This window comes from Dendropsophus ebraccatus, chromosome 4 (assembly GCF_027789765.1).
Source record: "Dendropsophus ebraccatus isolate aDenEbr1 chromosome 4, aDenEbr1.pat, whole genome shotgun sequence".
Lineage (NCBI taxonomy): Eukaryota > Metazoa > Chordata > Amphibia > Anura > Hylidae > Dendropsophus > Dendropsophus ebraccatus.
In genome coordinates, this window is record NC_091457.1 from 90,825,039 (window position 1) to 90,843,150 (window position 18,112).

At 45.8% G+C, this 18,112-nt stretch overlaps 1 protein-coding gene across 1 annotated transcript in view; it reads right to left on the reverse strand.

The window, feature by feature from the left end:
• Positions 1–14,553, reverse strand: part of LOC138789299 (neural-cadherin-like) — an 87,033-nt gene extending 72,480 nt beyond the window's left edge. The window contains exon 1 of the mRNA XM_069967904.1: positions 13,509–14,553. Coding sequence (XP_069824005.1) covers positions 13,509–14,553 — 1,045 coding nt within the window. The remainder of the gene's footprint in view (positions 1–13,508) is intronic.
• Between the last annotated feature and the right edge of the window lie 3,559 nt (positions 14,554–18,112).

Below are 18,112 nucleotides of genomic sequence, written 5' to 3' on the forward strand. Positions count from 1 at the left end.
CATGGCCATAATACATTTATTTACACATTTGCTATTGCATTATGTTTATTCAACTGTCTGTTCGCATTTGTACACTCTTGTCATGTTGTTCATATGTTAGTTTCATATTCATTGATTATATTTCTTATTATGGCATATATTGTGTATAAAACACTTTTTCATATTGCCTTCATGGCAGCAGCATCTCTGATATGTGATTACCTCACAGGTGCATAAATACGTGATATACAGTGCACCTGCGTGTGTACAGAAGACCCATTCACACTTAACCAATGTGTTATAGCGGTAATACAATATGTGTTCGCCGGATCCGTGCACCCTCCTCTATAAAGTGAGTTCCATGCAAACTATTGTGGAGGTGAGTTGACATCACTATTTTCATGATGAGCAGGTGTCTTTCTTTGCATGAGGATGCAAAGGTCTGGGGTTTCCTGTGTTTGGTCTCTTTTTTTTTTAACAATGGAAAGACCAAAAATTGGCACATAGGGAGCATAGACCACAGTTTGGCTGCATGTATAACATTGTTTTGAGGTAATAGCCAATTTGCTGGGTACATAGCTGCCAGTTAAGAAATTGCAGTTTTTTCTGATTTCAGGTAACCTGACACAGGCAGAAGTAAGAGTCAAGAATCATTCTTAGGGTCATATTTCACGGGCCAATGGGGGCCCGATCAACGATGTCCTTGCAGCATACATTACCTGGCAGGGCTTCTCCTCCGCTCCGTTTTCCTCCCCGAGTCCTGCGGCGCATCAGCAGTTCCGGAGCGGCCTGACTGAGCTGTCAGACTGCTCAGCAAATCACTGGCCGCAGCGGTCCTAGCCTGTGATTGGCTGAGCGGTCTGACTGCTCAGTCACCACGCACCGCTATTCCACCGTAGCGATGCGCGGTGGGGGACCGATGATTTTAGGTCTGGCCCTAAATAAACGATCAGCCGATGACACGATCATCGGCTGATCGTTTTCTCTATTCCACCGAGCAAAAATCCACCGATTATCGCTCCCGTGAAATAGGCCCCTTACACAAGTGTGACACCTGACTCTGATACCTCAGTATTGACTAATTTCTGACACCTAACTATTGACTTCTGACTACTGACAACTGACTTCCGACAAATGACTACTTACTAATGACTACTGACAACTGACTTTTGACAAATTACTACTTATACATGACTTCTGATAAAACAATGTGTGATATCTGATCTCTGACTTATCAGAAGTGAGAAATCATAAGTGAGAAGTCTTGCCTCACTTGTTTATTGCATACAGACTTGAGTTTTTAGTCAGCAACTTTAGTGCTTCTGCTCCAGGTCAGCAAAACTGAAACAAACACAATGTTTTTAAAATTAGCTCTGTATGCAATCAACAAGTGAAACAGGACTTCTGACTTCTCATTCTGACAAGTCATTTTGTTACCTGAATAATGCAAGCTAGGGGCTGCCTTGCTGTTGATGTGAAAGTGAAACTCAAACTGAATAGGGACTTGAGATACTTAACTACTGACATTTCAGAGATCAGATATCACACATCACACATCATTTTATCAGAAGTCATGCATAAGAAGTCAGTTGTCAAGTAGTCAGTATTCAGAAGTTAGTTGTCAGAAGTCAGTTGTCATTAGTTAGAAGTCAGGTATCAGAAGTTACCTGCTCACATGGACTTTTGGGGGGATAGCCGCTGGCTGGGGCATCCCCATCCAAACAGCCTTAGAAAAGACATTCTACACAGTGTGTCCTCCCTCTTGTGACCGTAAGCAGTGTTTTGCCTTCGGTCACAAGAGTCGGGTGCCCCGGCTGACGCGTAGCTCCTTGGTCACCGGCTCTGTCCTGGCCCCGGCAGCACAAGCATCAGTGAGCTCAGTGTGCGCCAGGGAAGTACCTCCAGCACAGGGGGCTCCTATAACAAGCTACCCCCTGTGCCGTAAGTAACATCCCCGGCGCACACAGAGCTCACTGGTGTGTGTGCTGCTGGAGACGGGACAGAGCTGGGGAGACGGGAGACGCACGTCAGCCAGGGGGGGGGGGGGACAGAGTCTGCAGAAGAGAGACACGGTGGGGGAGCAAATTGCAGGGGAGTTTTTTTTTTTCCTTATCTGCTCTGCACAGACAGAGGGCAACAAAAGGGGGATACATTGGGGGGGACATCTATAGTGGGGATAACATGGGGGGGCAACAGAAGGGGGATTCATGGGGGGGCATCTATAAGGGGGATACATGGGGGGCATCTATAAGGGGGATAACAGGCATCTATAAGGGGGATACATGGGGGCATCTATAAGGGGGATAACAGAAGGGGAATCTATAAGGGGAATAACAGAAGGGGCATCTATAAGGGGGATACATGGGGGCCATCTATAAGGGGGTTAACAGGAGGGGCATCTATAAGGGGGATACATGGGGGCATCTATTAGGGGGATAACAGGAGGGGCATTTATAACTGGGATACATGGGGCCATCTATAAGGGGGATAACAGAGGGCATCTATAAGGGGGACACCACAGAGGGGGCAATCTATAAGGGGGACAACACAGAGGGGGCAATCTATAAGGGGAAAACATTGGGGGCCATCTATAAGGGGGATAACACAAGTGGGGCCATCTATAAGGGGGATAACATTGGGGGGCCATCTATAAGGGGGACTACACAGGAGGGGGCGTATACAATAGGGCATGCACAGAAGGATGCATGTACTATAGTGTTCTACACAGAGGGGGGTATGTACTATAGGGCGGTAACATAGAGTCAGTCTACCCACTAAATAAGGGCATAAAGGGGCCAATACAGATGTGCAGTTTGTAGAGGGGTGAGGATGGTGCCTAATGGAGTGAGGAGCCTAATATCTCTGTCTGGCAGATTCTGTGGATTTGTGGCTCGGAGAAGTTCTCATAACGGCCCTGGGCAGATGGAGAAAAAGATCAAAAGGGAAGTACTCTGATCAGAGAAGACATTCCCTGTGAGTCACCTGATATAATTGCACTGTAATGTATATGTATACAGAGCCTGTGTACAGTTGGGTCAGCCTCTATATAACTGCATGAGGTGATAGTGATATGTGTACAGTGCATTATTCAGTAGCAGTGGTGGTGTTAGTCAGCATGTGGTGGTGTTAGTCAGTATGTGGCGGTGTTAGTCAGTATGTGGCAGTGTTATTTGTTGCTTGTAATCTGGTACTGTGTTTTATTGGATTTAGTTCACTGGATTTGGTCAGTAACAATATGGTGGTGATGGTAGTGGTTGTGGAGGTAATATTTGTATACTGGCATTATTAGCAATATTGGTCTCAGTATACAGAATTTGGTTAGTAACAGTATGGTGGTAATATGTATGGTGATAATATTTCCTATATACTGGTATTATTGGTAATATCGGTCTTGAGATATACCAATACCATCGCTTGGTCAAGGAAGGGGGGGCCCAAGTTGACCTCTTGCACCAGGGCCCAAGAGACATAAGCCATGCCCCTGGAGGGGGCTACTATATAAGACACTATTGGAGGCTGGCTACTATATGGGACACTATCGGGAGGGCTGGCTACTATATTGGGCACTATTAAGAGGGCTGGCTACTATATGGGACACTATTGGGAGGGCTGGCTACTATATTGGGCACTATTGGGAGGACTGGCTACTATATGGGTCACTATTGGGAGGACTGGCTACTATATGGGTCACTATTGGGAGGGCTGGCTATTATATGGGTCACTATTGGGAGGGCTGGCTACTATTTTGGGCACTATTGGCAGGGCTGGCTACTATATTGGGCACTATTAGGTGTGCTGGCTACTAGAGATGAGCGAACCTCGAGCATGCTCGAGTCCATCCGAACCCGAGCGTTCGGCATTTGATTAGCGGTGGCTGCTGAACTTGGATAAAGCCCTAAGGCTATCTGGAAAACATGGATATAGTCATTGGCTGTATCTATGTTTTCCAGACAGCCTTAGAGCTTTATCCAGGTTCTACAGCCCCAGCTAATCAAATACCAAACGTTCGGGTTCGGATCGACTCGAACCCGAACCCGGTTCGCTCATCTCTACTGGCTACTATATGGGTCACTATTGGGAGGGCTGGCTTCTATGTGGGGCTCTAATAGTAGGCCTGGCTAGTATGTGGGGCACTATTGGGAGGGGGGCTACTACATGGGGCACAATTATGGGATTATCTACTGCTTGAGGGATATAATGGGTAACTACCATGTGGGAACAACTACTTTACGATAGGCAGTGCCAGAAACGCTTGGCCCGCGACTTTGTCCATTTTTTTAAATTTTGGCCCACTGTGGATTTAAGTTTGACACCCTTAATCTAAAAGAAAGAGACACTATTGCACTTGTAGTATTACAATACATGTTCACTTGCGCTTGGCATTTTATTATTGTTTTTAGTTTATATTATTTGGAAGAGAAGCCGGTGACTCGTAGCCTAACAGTTGCAAGATTATCACAGCGCTGGTGTTGGTTCGCTGTGATTTAGGTATCAGAAGTTAGTTGTCACACTTGTGTTAAAATGATTCTTGACTGACTTCTGACTATGTCCTAATCAGGGGTCAGGTGTCAGACTTGTGTAAAGCCCCTATTCCACGGGTCATTAAGAGGAGCAAACGAGCGCTCTCAGCGCCGCCGCTATTCATCACGGCTGCAGCAAGCAGGTGAGTGTGGGAGGGGCTGCGGGGGGGGGGCTGCCCGGGTGATCGCTGATCGTCCGGGCAGCCCATAGGATACAGCAGCGTCTGCTGCCGATGCTCCTATTCAATGGAGCGACGGCAGCAGATCGTTGCTGTATCAGTCGCTTGTTTTTCAACATGTTGAAAAACAAGCGACTGCAACGATCAGCCGACATGAATGATGTCAGCTGATCGTTGCACCCTATTCCACGGGACGATTATCGTCCATAGCGGCCGATATCAGCCGAATATGGACGATAATCGTTCCGTGGAATAGGGCCTTAAGAATGATTCTTGACTCTTACTTCTACATCCTAAAATTAGAGTAGTCTGCATATTGTCTGAAGAAATTGTCACCACAGGATTAGTAGATTGGTAGGTAATAGCTCCAGGTGTCACATTTAATACCGCCACACCAGCCCTTACCAATGCCACCATACTGTGACTGGATAACACTGCCACACCAGACCTGACCAATACCGCCATACTGTGACTGGATAACACAGCCATACCAGACCCGACCAATACCACCATACTGTGACTGGATAACACCACCATACCAGACCTGACCAATACCACCATACTGTGACTGGATAACACTGCCATACCAGACCTGACCAATACCGCCACACTGTGACTGGATAACACCACCATACCAGACCTGACCAATACCACCATACTGTGACTGGATAACACTGCCATACCAGACCTGACCAATACCGCCACACTGTGACTGGATAACACTGCCATACCAGACCTGACCAATACCACCATACCCTGACTGGATAACACTGCCATACCAGAATTAACGAATACCACCATACTTTGACTGGATAACACCACCACACCAGACCTAAACAGTATTGCCAAACTGTGACTGGTGTGACACAGTCAGGGGTTTGTTGCTGGATGGGAGGTATTTTCCTCTCAGCTTGTCTTGCTCTGAGGAATGCAGAGAGCTAGGTTCAAGGACTGGACTGGAGTTATTAAGCCATTCCAGGTTTTTAGGCATTTCCCAACATACAAAGCTGAGCTGGGAGTAAGGGCAGAGAGATGTGGTGTGTGCTCAAGTCTGGAGTACACCTATGTGATCTGTCTAGGAGGACTGGTTGGACTGTGTTCAGACACATGGACTGTGTACAAGGCAGCTGCTGCTGTAAGGTCTGAACCAACACTTAGAACTTCTGTTACTGCTTTAGGTTACAAACCCACTTGCCGGATCTGCAGCGAGTCTCCTTGCTGCGTTTTTGCAGGGAGACTCGCTGCAGATCCCGGCCCTATACATTCAATAGCAGAGAAACTCGCAGCAGGGATGTACATCCCTGCTGCGATTTTGTCTGCAGCCCGCCCCATTAACCCCCCGGCCGCCGGACATTATACATTACCCGGTCCCCGTACCTGCTTGCTTCGGGGCTCCCGGTGTCTTCACGGCCCGCCTGGCCAATCAGTGCGCTGCGGCGGGGCAGCGCACTGATTGGCCAGGCGGAACGTGCCGGGAGCCGCTGAAGCAAGCAGGAGCGGGGACCTGGTAATGTATATCCCGCCCGCCCCCCTGCAGCCCCGATCGCCCCCAGCCCCCGGCCGCATGATCGCCCCCAGCCCCGCAGCCCCCGGCCGCACGATAGCCCCCAGCCCCGCAGCCCCCGGCCGCACGATAGCCCCCAGCCCCGCAGCCCCCGGCCGCACGATCGCCTGCAGCCCCGCAGCCCACGGCCGCACGATCGCCCCCAGCCCCGCAGCCCCCGGCCGCACGATCGCCCCCAGCCCCGCAGCCCCCGGCCGCATGATCGCCCGCAGCCCCCAGCTCCGCAGCCCCCGGCTGCACGATCGCCCGCTGGGGGCGATCGTGCGGTCGGGGGCTGCAGGGCTGCAGGCGATCGTGCGGCCGGGGGCTGCGGGGCGATCGTGCGGCCGGGGGCTGCGGGGCTGGGGGCGATCGTGCGGCCGGGGGCTGCGGGGATGAGGGCGATCATGCGGCCGGGGCCTGGGGGCGATCATGCGGTCGGGGGCTGCAGGGCTGGGGGCGATCGTGCGGCCAGGGGCTGGGGGCGATATACATTACCTGATCCCGGCTCCTGCTTGCTTCAGCGGCGCCCGGCACGTTCCGCCTGGCCAATCAGTGCGCTGCCCCGCCACAGCGCACTGATTGGCCGGGCGGGCCGTGAAAACACCGGGAGCCCCGAAGCGAACAGGAACGGGGAACGGGTAATGTATAATGTCCGGCGGCCGGGGGGTTAATGGGGCGGGCTGCAGACAAAATCGCAGCAGGGATGTACATCCCTGCTGCGAGTTTCTCTGCTATTGAAAGTATAGGGCCGGGATCTGCAGCGAGTCTCCCTGCAAAAACGCAGCAAGGAAACTCGCTGCAGATCCGGCAAGTGGGTTTGTAACCTTAAAGGCCAAGCTGGAACTGCACTTGTGTGTGATGGCAGCATGAAGGTAATGCTGGATTTTTGTTCCATTTGTTTTTGTGGTGTGAATAAACACTAAGACTTGAACTGTGAACTGCCTGTTTTCCTCTGTCTGCTACCGCTACCTAGCTATACCTGAGCAACTCCCCTACACTGGATAACACTGCCATATCAGACCTGAACAATACCACCATACTCCCCCCCCCCCCCAAAAAAAAAAGACACCATCTTTACTGGCAAGTCTGAACGGGACCATTAAGACCAAGGAGTGATGGTAACTCTGAATCTCTCCAAAGAGGTGTCTAACTTGTAGTTTAATGTAAGAAGTTTTAATGGCTTCATATATTACTAATTATATACATTGTACCTGGGGGGCCTATGTATGAGAGCCCCACGAATTTCAGTTGAGGTTTGTGGTCATTCGGTAATGCATAGCTCTGCTAGGGTCTCATCACATCATCTCAATTGGCTTGGGGTCTGGACTATGATGGGACCATTACAACACCTTGATTCTTTTATTTTCAGCTATTCTGCTATAGATTTGCTGTTGTGCCTGGGATCTTTGCCATATTATTGCATGACCCTGTAAAACAAGTCCTAATCCTCACTCCTTCACCACTGGCTTGACAGCTTTCATGAGTTCTTTGCACCAATAGGCTATGTTTGAGTGTCATGAACTTGAACATTTTAACTTACTAAGGCCTGTTAAGACTTTATTACACCAAACGGTTATCAGCTGGAACAGCCGGTAATCTGGCAAATACGGCCAATAATCGCCTGGTGTAGTAGGGCCCTTTGACATATACATATATTCAAATATTTGTTTTACAAACTATAATTAGTAGTGAGATGTCTTGAGGGCTGGTTCCTTTTTGCATTATTTGTTTCTTTTCTTGCATTTTGGGTTGGGGCATTAACCATTGTACCTTGATAGAATTCTGTCCTAACTGAAAGTGACTTGCACCTACTTTCTTCCACACACCTGAATGTGCCAGACAGCCAAACTTTTGCTTTTGGCGACTAGAAATGAGAGAACCTTTAGCACGCTCTGGTTCATCCGATCCTGAACACTCTACATTTAATAACTGGTGGCTGAAGAAGTTGGATGCAGCGTATGGACCCATTTACACAGAGGGATAATTAGCCATACTGGCCTGATTCGGCTCATTATCGCTCCGTGCAATAGAGATGATGATCAGCCAGTGAAATGATTGACTGATCGTTTCTTTACACCCAGACCTAAAATCACAGTTCGCCAACCGTGCATCGCTATGTGTAATAGCGATGCGCGGCCAATGGCTGACAATTGCCCAGTTTATACTTTACCTGTTCACGCTCCTGGTCTTCTCCTGAGCTTTGTATGCATCCCGGCACTGCGTGCTGCAGCTTCAGGGCGGCCTGTCTAAGCTGATGGGCCACTCAGCCAATCACTGGCCAGGACCAGGAGTGATTGCTAAAGATTATCGGACGTGTAATAGGCCCAGTAAATGAGTGCAGATCTAACACTGATCATCGACCAGTGTAATGGAAACCTAAGGGCTATCCTTTTTTTTCAGACAGCCTTAGGGCTGCATCCAACTTCTTCAGCCACTGATAATCAAACACAGAGCGTTCGGATTCAGTCTTGAGGTTTGCTGCTATGTAACCTAATGATTCCTATGAAAGCAGTAAGGGTGTACTTATTGTTTGTATTGTATAGTGCTCTTATACTTTGGCTTAGGTTTTTGTAAAATAAATGATGACAATATGTCATGTATTGTTGTTCACCTGAGGTTGTATGTACCTGATGTATGACTTTTTTATTATGTCCGTATATGTAAAACCATAGAAATGAAAGTTGTTGCACCTTCCTTTTCTCATGGCTGTAGCCCAATGATACTTTCTGAAACTGTTTCTCAAAACTTACCTAAGTTACCTCTCCAACATAACAAGGTTTACCTTGCAGCAGCAGTAAATCCACATTGGTTTTCTATGGTATTCAGTTTTAAAGCCTGGATGTTGACTATTTTATTTTTTAATAACACAGTGCTTCATTAATTCGAATAATATTGTTGACTACGAATGAGTTACCCTTTTGTAACAGAAGTGCCTCTTTACTACATGAAAGCCATTTAAACTAGGGATGAGCGAACTTTAAAGTTCGGTTCAGTTCGATCCGGTGAACTTCTGCGAAGTTTGGATTCGTACGAACCGAACCTAAAACGAATAGTGAAATATTCGATCGGATACTCAATCCCTTTAAAGTCTATGGGAACAAGTATTCGATTATTGAAAATCATCTATACGACCACTTGGAGGTCACCAAGTCCACAATGACACCTCAGAACATGATGCCAACACCACTGGAATGCAACTGGGACAGCAGGGGAAGCATCTGACACCCCAAAATCGCCGGTAATAAAATCACAAGTCGTGGTTATACAGGTGAATTACCTGGTTATTAGAGATGAGTGAATAGTGAAATATTCGATTTGATTTGATTAGATTCACATAGCTCCCGATATTCGACTATTCAAACGAATATCGAATCCCATTGTAGTCTATGGGAGAAAAATCCTTGGGACCTGGAAATCAATATTCGACGAATTGGAGGTCACCAAGTGCCCAATGAAACCTCAGGAAATGATGCCAACACCTCTGGATGCATATGGGACTGCAGGGGAAGCATGCATGGATGCCTCTGAGGCTGCCTAATCGCTCTATTAAGCCAAATTCTGGGCTATAGCATGGCAGTGATCACACAGTGAACCATTAAAACAGAGGTAGCAAATAAACCATCCCAAAATTGGTGACAGAAAGCAAGGTTACTGTGTGTTTTCATTCAGTGACAGCAAACAAGGACACTGGGTGTTTCCATTCATTGACAGCAAACGAGTACTAGGTGTTTCCATTCAGTGACAGCAAACAAGGCTACTGGGTGTTTCCATTCATTGACAGCAAACAAGGTTACTGGGTGTTTCCATTCAAATATGTAGTAGCAAATCTACAAAGGCTAGTGCAAGCACTCTGCTCACCAAGTGCTTTGTGCTGCTGATACGTGCTAGACTGCTCGATCTAAAAAAAAAAAAAAAAGAGTAGTACGTGTGTTCATCTAGTGCTATGTGCTGCTACGTCATACATAAATACACAGGGTGGTACAAGCAGGCTGCTGTGCTATTGTAAGGCACTGTTTACCAAGTGCTACATAATACAGCCGACCAGCTTTACCTATAAAATATTCATACACCTTGTAATAACCAGGTAATTCACCTGTATAACATCGACTTGAGACTTTATTACCGGCCATTTTGGGGTGTCAGATGCTTCCCCTGCTGTCCTAGTTGCATTCCAGTGGTGTTGGCATCATTTTCTGAGGTGTCATTGTGGACTTGGAGACCTCCAAGTGGTCGAATAAACGTTTTTCAATAATTGAATACTTGTTCCCATAGACTTTAATAGGATCGAATATTTGATCAAATATTCGAATATCAGGAGATATGCGTACTAATATCGAATATTCCAGATTCGTTACGAACTTTCTCAAAGTTCGGTGACAAACCGAATATTTTGCGAAGTTCGTAACGAATCTGGTTTGTTATGGTTCGGTTCGCTCATCCCTAATTTAAACCAATGGCCACGTCTAGAAAACATAAACATAAACACAGTATGGTCACCCATGGATTTGCGATTACCATCCCCCGACCAGACAGATTCTGACCAGGTCCAGGGACAATCTTGCTCAGTAAAGACCTAAATGTACAGACTCAAGCAATGTAAAAGTGTGGTCTGACACCACTCCTGCTGTAGCTGAAGGCAGGCTGAGTATTTGATTCTTACATTTCAGGTCTTTGGAAGAGAAGCTACATGAAAAAAAAAAAAAAAATTAGCCCTTAACACACTGAGAGAATGACGAAGGTACAATATGGAATACAGGATTCAGGTAGATTTGCTATGTTAATGTCCTGGGGGAAGTTGCGCATCATTTCAATCAGCTAGGTGGTCTCTGCAAATAACTGGGGGATTATACCAGTAATGAGCAAAACATGAAGGTTGGGTTGGATTAGCAAATCACAATGACTTCTTGTCTTGTATACAAAAGTGGCTTCTGCAGTAATCCTTCTCAGAGTTAACCCTTTAGTTGCAAAATAAAACTGGAAATAACTAAATATTGTATTGTAAATAGCAACAAAGAAGTAAAGTACAGACTACAGAGATGTTGACTACAAGATATTCCCTAAAGCCTAATATCCACATTAATCCTAGCACTGTTTTAATCCCTGTGGATGTAGGAAGACCCCCCCCCCCCCCCCCCCCCCCAAGCCATTTGCATTGATGCACAAGAAACTGGGTTACAACTCTCTTGCCAGCTATAATGGCAGCCATGTTGGTTTTTACCCAGTTTTTATAGGAACACATAACTGAGGATAACTGTGAAGCAAACATTAAAAGACTTAAAGGAATATTCCAGTCTCAACTAACATAGTTATACTTTATCAAATATTTTTGCAAATACATTTATTTAGCAAACTTGTCTCATTTTTCTAATATACCTACTCTTTTCCTCTCATTGTTGACAGCTCACTGTTTAGGTCACCGACCACCTCTCCGCTCTAAAAATTCTGGTCTGGCTGGCGTATATATAGCTAAAATATAGACTTATAGCAAGATATTGTATATATACTGGATAATATATATATAAATAAGTATACTATATCTATATATTCACCAGCCAGACCATTGTTTTTAGAGCAGAGTGGTGTTTGGTAACCTAGACAACAAACTGTCAACAATAGAAGTGTAAGAGCGGCATGTCAGGAGTTTTCCAAATTAATGTATTTGCAAAAATGTTTAATGTGACCAACCCTACATGTTTAACTATATTAGTTGAGATGAGCATGCCCCTTTACCCAAGTGAATCTGTCAACTGCAATTCAGATTCCAAACTGCTGACAATGTAAGATAGCTGTTCGGTCACAGAAACACATAATACCTTTTATATAACTGTTTGTGCTTCCAGAACATAGAGAAATGATTTTATTCTACTGCATAAAGTGTCAAAGAGGCTTCTCCAAGCTCCAGGAGTGCTGACGGCTGTAATGTCTCCTCACTACCCCTCCCATCCTTTACTTTACTTAATTGACAGTGAGGGCTCAGCTTTCAGCTGACTGACAAACAAGCAGGGATCAAGATGGAAGGGGGGGGGGGGGGGAGAGTGACTGGCATTACATCCCTCCGGATTTTAGGTGCTTGAGAACGCCTCTTTGACACTTTGAACTGGAGAATAAAAGCATTTTTCAATGTTCTGGAAGCACAGATGGATATATGAAAGGTACCAAGTGTCTCACTGACCTAACAGCTATCTAACAGTGTCAGCAGTGTGGAACATAAATTTCAGCTGACAGATTTACATTAAAGGGGTTGTCCAGCGAAAATCTTTTTCTTTCAAATCAACTGGTTTTAGAAAGTTATACAGATTTGCAATTTACTTCTATTTAAAAATCTCCAGTCTTTGAATACTTATCAGCTGCTGTATGTTTTGCAGGAAGTGGTGTATTATTTCCAGTCTGACACAGTGCTCTCTGCTGCCACCTCTGTCCCAAGACAGGAACTGTTCAGAGCAGGAGAGGCTTTCCATGGGGATTTGCTACTGTTCTGGACATGAGACAGAGATTGCAGCAGAAAGCTCTGTGTCACAATGGAAAGAATACACCACTTCCTGCAGGACATACAGCAGCTGATAAGTATGGGAAGACTGGAGAATTTTAAATAGAAGAAAATTACAAATCTATATAACTTTCTGATGCCAGTTGATTTGAAAGAAAAAGATATTCTCCGGATAACTCATTTAAAGTGGTGAGGGCACTTGGTTGTTTCTGTATGTGCCATCCAGTTTTATGGAGCGGCAGGACATACTTGGCTACTTCTCCATGCAACAACTTCCATCCAAAGGTGCCTTGTTGGAGTGGAATGTCTTTTATTCTAGCAGCCAGGCACCCTCTGAACTAAAATTTGTAAGGTTGGTAAATAATGACAGCTGGAAAGCCACTTTAAGCTTTTTACAGTAAAAAAAATGTAGTTTCTAATGCATCAGGAAAACTATATAGCTGGCACAGTAATGTAACCCATTAGAAATGTATTTTTCTGCAGTCACATCAATGCATACCCAAGGAAATTTGCTATTCAGGAGTTTGGAAAAGCTGGGTGATGACCCTTGGGGGAAAACCAATGGCAGCCATATTTGCAGGCATAGTGGATTCAGACAGCAGCAATCTAGAGGAGGTGGTGGGTAAAACAAGAAATGCACATAAACATCGATTCCACAAGAATTTACAAAGTATGTCCCTTTAAATCTCTATGCATTGTGTGCAGAATATATGTATATTGTGCATGGTGCAGTACATTGCCCTAATAATGAATAGTACATGCAGCAAGTATCCATAGAAAGCCATGCTATTGCTTACCGGCTCTGTCCAGCACTTTGATCAGACACTCATAGCTCTCAGCCTGTTCCCTGTCCAGGGTCCTGATCACTGACACTTCTCCAGCATCCTCATTCACTGCAATAGGTGACTGTTCTGCAGACGGGGACAGCAGTCCATAGCAGGGGTCCTGGAAATCTCTGGACACTAGGGTGATGATGACAGAGCCCACAGGGGTGTCCTCTGGGATGGATAGAGCAGTGAAGGACTCAGGGAGCTCCAGGGACCTCTTCTGCCTGTACAGCCCCAGAGCATACTCTTCTTTTTCGGGGACTGAAAACTTTTTGACCCTTGGGCAGATGTGCACCTGTAAGGGGGCGCTGACCAGAGGGGGCTGCCCGTGATCCCTGGCGAAGAGCGTCAGATTGATGGTCTTCTTCATATTTAGAATGGACTCCACCAGGACCACCTGTCCAGTCTTCGGGATGACAAAGAAGTAAGAGCTGGCAGGGTCAGCGAAATACACCAGGTCTGCATTGGTGCCCTGATCCGGGTCCTCTGCCCGGACACTGTACACCACAGACTTCAGGCCGGTGGTCTCATCCAGGCTGATGGTCGATGCATTGCTGGAGCAGAAGCTGGGGGCATTGTCATTCATATCCAGCACATAGACAGTGACCAGTGCCAGCTCGGTTACTATGTGCTCTGGGGAGATGCAAAGTTTGCAGCACAGCCCCAGCCGGAAGATGTACTTGGACTTGTCCTCCCTGTCCAGGATCTGGGCAGTCCTGAGGGACATCTGGGCATACCTGTGGTGGAAGTAGACCTCAAAGTGAGAGCCCTGCTCCCCAATCAGCTGCAGGTGCCACTTTCTGCCGGCCACCTTGGAGCACCAGGGCTCCGGGCTGAGTCGGTTCAGATGGATGTTTATCCCGGTGACTTTTGTCCCTATTGGTCTGTTCTCCTGGACTGATCCGGAGAAGACAGGTCTCTTGTGCTTTGCTCCATCACTCCAGCCAGTGGTGCATGTTACTAAGAGCACCAGGGAAGCTTTGAGGATGCACCAGAGGGAGCTGGCAGTGCCCATGCTGCCAGCAGTCAGGAAAGTGAGTGCCCCAGTCCTCTGTAGCAGGAGCTTGTACCTTCTTGTGGAGAGACGGCAGATTGATGCTGAGTGTGGTCCTTGCAGTGTGCCATCCCACCTCTGGGTGGAGAGTGAGACGAGCAGCTCCCATTCAAAACATCTGTGTGTGTTTCTCTATTACAGACTCCCATTTCCAGCATATGCCTCACACATATCATGGTGCTTCAGCTATGGACACATGTCAGATGTCTCCCTCCCTGCAGGGTTGGGCACTTTTACAGATCCTGGGGAAATCATTAGCCCACATTCATCAATGTAAGTTGCTGTGTGATCCAATGAACTACATACATCACCTACTCCCAGGATAGGTGATAAATGTGGGATCACCCCCCTGGGCCCCCGCCACTCACAACAATGGGGTCTCTGTTCCCCCATTCACAAGGTAAAGCAGTCACCTGTGCACAAACCATCCTGGATCAGAAAAAAGCTACTTCCCAGCGCCACTTCTGTTCTCAGGATGTGTGTGGTATTACAACTGAGCTCCATTCACTTCAGTGTAACTAAACTGCAAAACCACTGGTGCTGTTTCTGGAAGAAAGTCGCCATGTTTTTCTAAGCCTGGATAACACCTTTAAGTACAGCTATCACGGCCAGTCCCATAGACAGTGAATAAAGTAGAAATGCACACGTGTGACCACTGCTCCATGGCACCGATATACAGAGTCATAAAAAAATAGCTTATGAGATATACAGTAAGATACACATATATCTAAAGTGATATCATGTTAGCAAACTGGTGTGGCGGACTTTAAGGGGTACTTCCAATCAACTGGTTTCAGAAAGTTATATAGATTTTTATTTTACTTCTATTTAAAAATTTCAAGTCTTCCAGTACTTATCAGCTGCTGTATGTCCTGCAGGATGTGGTGCATTCTTTTCAGTTTGACACAGTGCTCTCTGCTGCCACCTCTGTCCATGACAGAAACGGTCCAGAACAGCAGCAAATCCTCATAGAAAACCTCTCCTGCTCTGGACAGTTCCTGACATGGACAGGGGTGGCAGCAGAGAGCACTGTGTCAGACTGGAAAGAATACACCACTTACTGCAGGACATACAGCAGCTGATAAGTACTGGAAGACTTGAGATTTGTAAATAGAAGTAAATGACAGATCTATATAACTTTCTGAAACCAGTTTATTCGAAAGAAAAAGATTTTTGCCAGAGTACCCCTGTATGTGCCATACATAATGAATCTGTCACAAGATACATTTCTGCCATTATCACGATGACTAACAGGAGTATGTCGCCTTTATACCCTGTGTGTGGATTAGAGATACAACTTTGTTTTACATGTGTCTAAAGCCTGGGCAAGCTGCAAACCACACTCACTTTTCATGGCTCTTTTGCAAACTGACATGCAGGTCCCAGATGGCTTTGAAATTTTAGAGGGTATTATAAGGGGGGCGCTCAAAAAAGTTGCACAAATCACAATTTTACTATTTGGCACTTGTCACCTCACTTTTTAGAAATGATAAGGTGTATGGGGTATAACAAAGGTGATGTGGACTCCTCAAATCACTCCATCACTGGTCTGAATTACACCTAATACAAGATAGTAGTCTGCAGCTACCTCTAGGTTATATTGTATTCAGATCACTAGGCTATTGGCATATGTGATTTGGCATACTATTACCTGCTGGTGGTTCGGGTGGGTTTTCTAACAAATATATCCACTTTCTATATTAACACGAGGAGTTACATTTGGGGGGAGTTTTTGGGCCTATGGCCCTATTCAGGTTAGTGGCATAGTGTGAAATAGGGCAAGGTGCCGGGCATATTAACCATCCGGTATATTTGCTCTCCAACTGGATCGAAAAAACGTTGCATTCAACTTCTATTGATCCAGCACCTGCACAATGGATGGCAAACATGCTGGATGACGGATATATGTGAACCTGTCCTTAGAAATTACTGCTATGATATACTGGTGTTAATTATAATAAATATGTCACTGGCTGTAAACCTTTCCTCTTAAGCTCTGTATACTTTTATAAAAGTGGTGGGTGCAGTGTCTTGGGCAAATGAGCTTTGCACAAAAAGGATTAACTTTTTACACCAAAAACTAGAATGATAGAAAGATAAATTTCCTTCACTGTGTTCTACTCAGAAGATAATCAATGTGAGCCAATGTAAAAAAAAAAACTTTGAAAGTTAATAGTGTCAAGGAGGTGGGACCTATCACTCCCTAGGCCCTAGTATTGCTAAGCCTCACAGTGCTGTATGCCCATCACTCTGCAGAATCGGGGCCAAGCATTGTGCTAGGACACAGGGAACTATAGGCCAGGCCTCCTCAACAATACTCAACAAGACTGTACTGTGCCAAGTGATGTTGCCAATTTACAGCAAATAGGGCATGCTCACAGGGTCCACTTGTGAATAAATTTGTTCCCAAAAGCTTGTTTTTTGCAATAATTTATTTGCAAGTGGGCTCTCTGCACTACTTGTGCCAGAGGGGAGGGGGAGTAACGGAGAGTGCGCAGTGCGCCTCTACATAAGTCCTCAGGGCTCTAGTGATGTGGGGATATTTGTAAGCGCAACTTAATAAATGTCCCCCATAGTATTTCCGTCCGTCTTTTGGTCAGTCTATTTTCAACCAAAACCAGGAGTGGAACTGACAGGGCAAAATGATAATGGAAAGAACTGAAAAGCTTCTGTGTTTTCACCCCACTCCTGGTTTTGGTTGAAAAAAGACTGATGGAAATACTATGTGTGAAGGTAGCCGCCTATGTGTCATTTACACCTTACATGTAATCAGGCCTTTGTCCTATGACCTCACCTGTCATTTTTCTAGAACATTTTTAGGGGTATACTATTCAAAGACTTTAAATAATTAAAATTATTTTAGTGAAGTGATCTCAAACTCCACCTCCCTTTGCTAGATATTTATACTGTCTAGAATTGTTCTTACTACGTCTATTTTTTGCCATTTCGCGGCCGTTTTTTGGGGGGGATGGCCGGCATTTGGGGCCAGTTGTATGTAATTTGCATAAAATGGCCACGTTTTAGCACCAACGTGACTGCCGTCCAAAAAATACGGCCGAGAAACAGCCAAATAAAAAGCGTGTAAACTTAACCACACAGTGCTTGATGTTAAAGTGAAGCTCCACTTTGGGGCTATTTTGCCCAGTTATGTGGAGCGTAAATGCAAATGCCTTGCCATTGTTCCTTGCTGTGTCTCCCTATAAAACCACGCTTAGACAGGATACTGTTAAATCTATATTCTGCTCTACTTCTAAACCTTGCCCTATTTTTCTATACATCCTCATGTGAAACACACATTACTATATATTTTGCTGCAAAGGTTGAAGGGGCATCACCCTCAGCAGCAGCACTGGACCTGCTCCCTGGTGCCTACTGTGATTACTCATTATAGATAAAATGGTTTGTGTCTTAGAAGAAGCTGCAGGGCAACTGTGAGACACAGAGCTACGGGATACATCTATAGCTGCAGGGCTGCCATGCCTCTCAGCGGTGGCTGGAGTGTAATAAGTAATGTACTCAT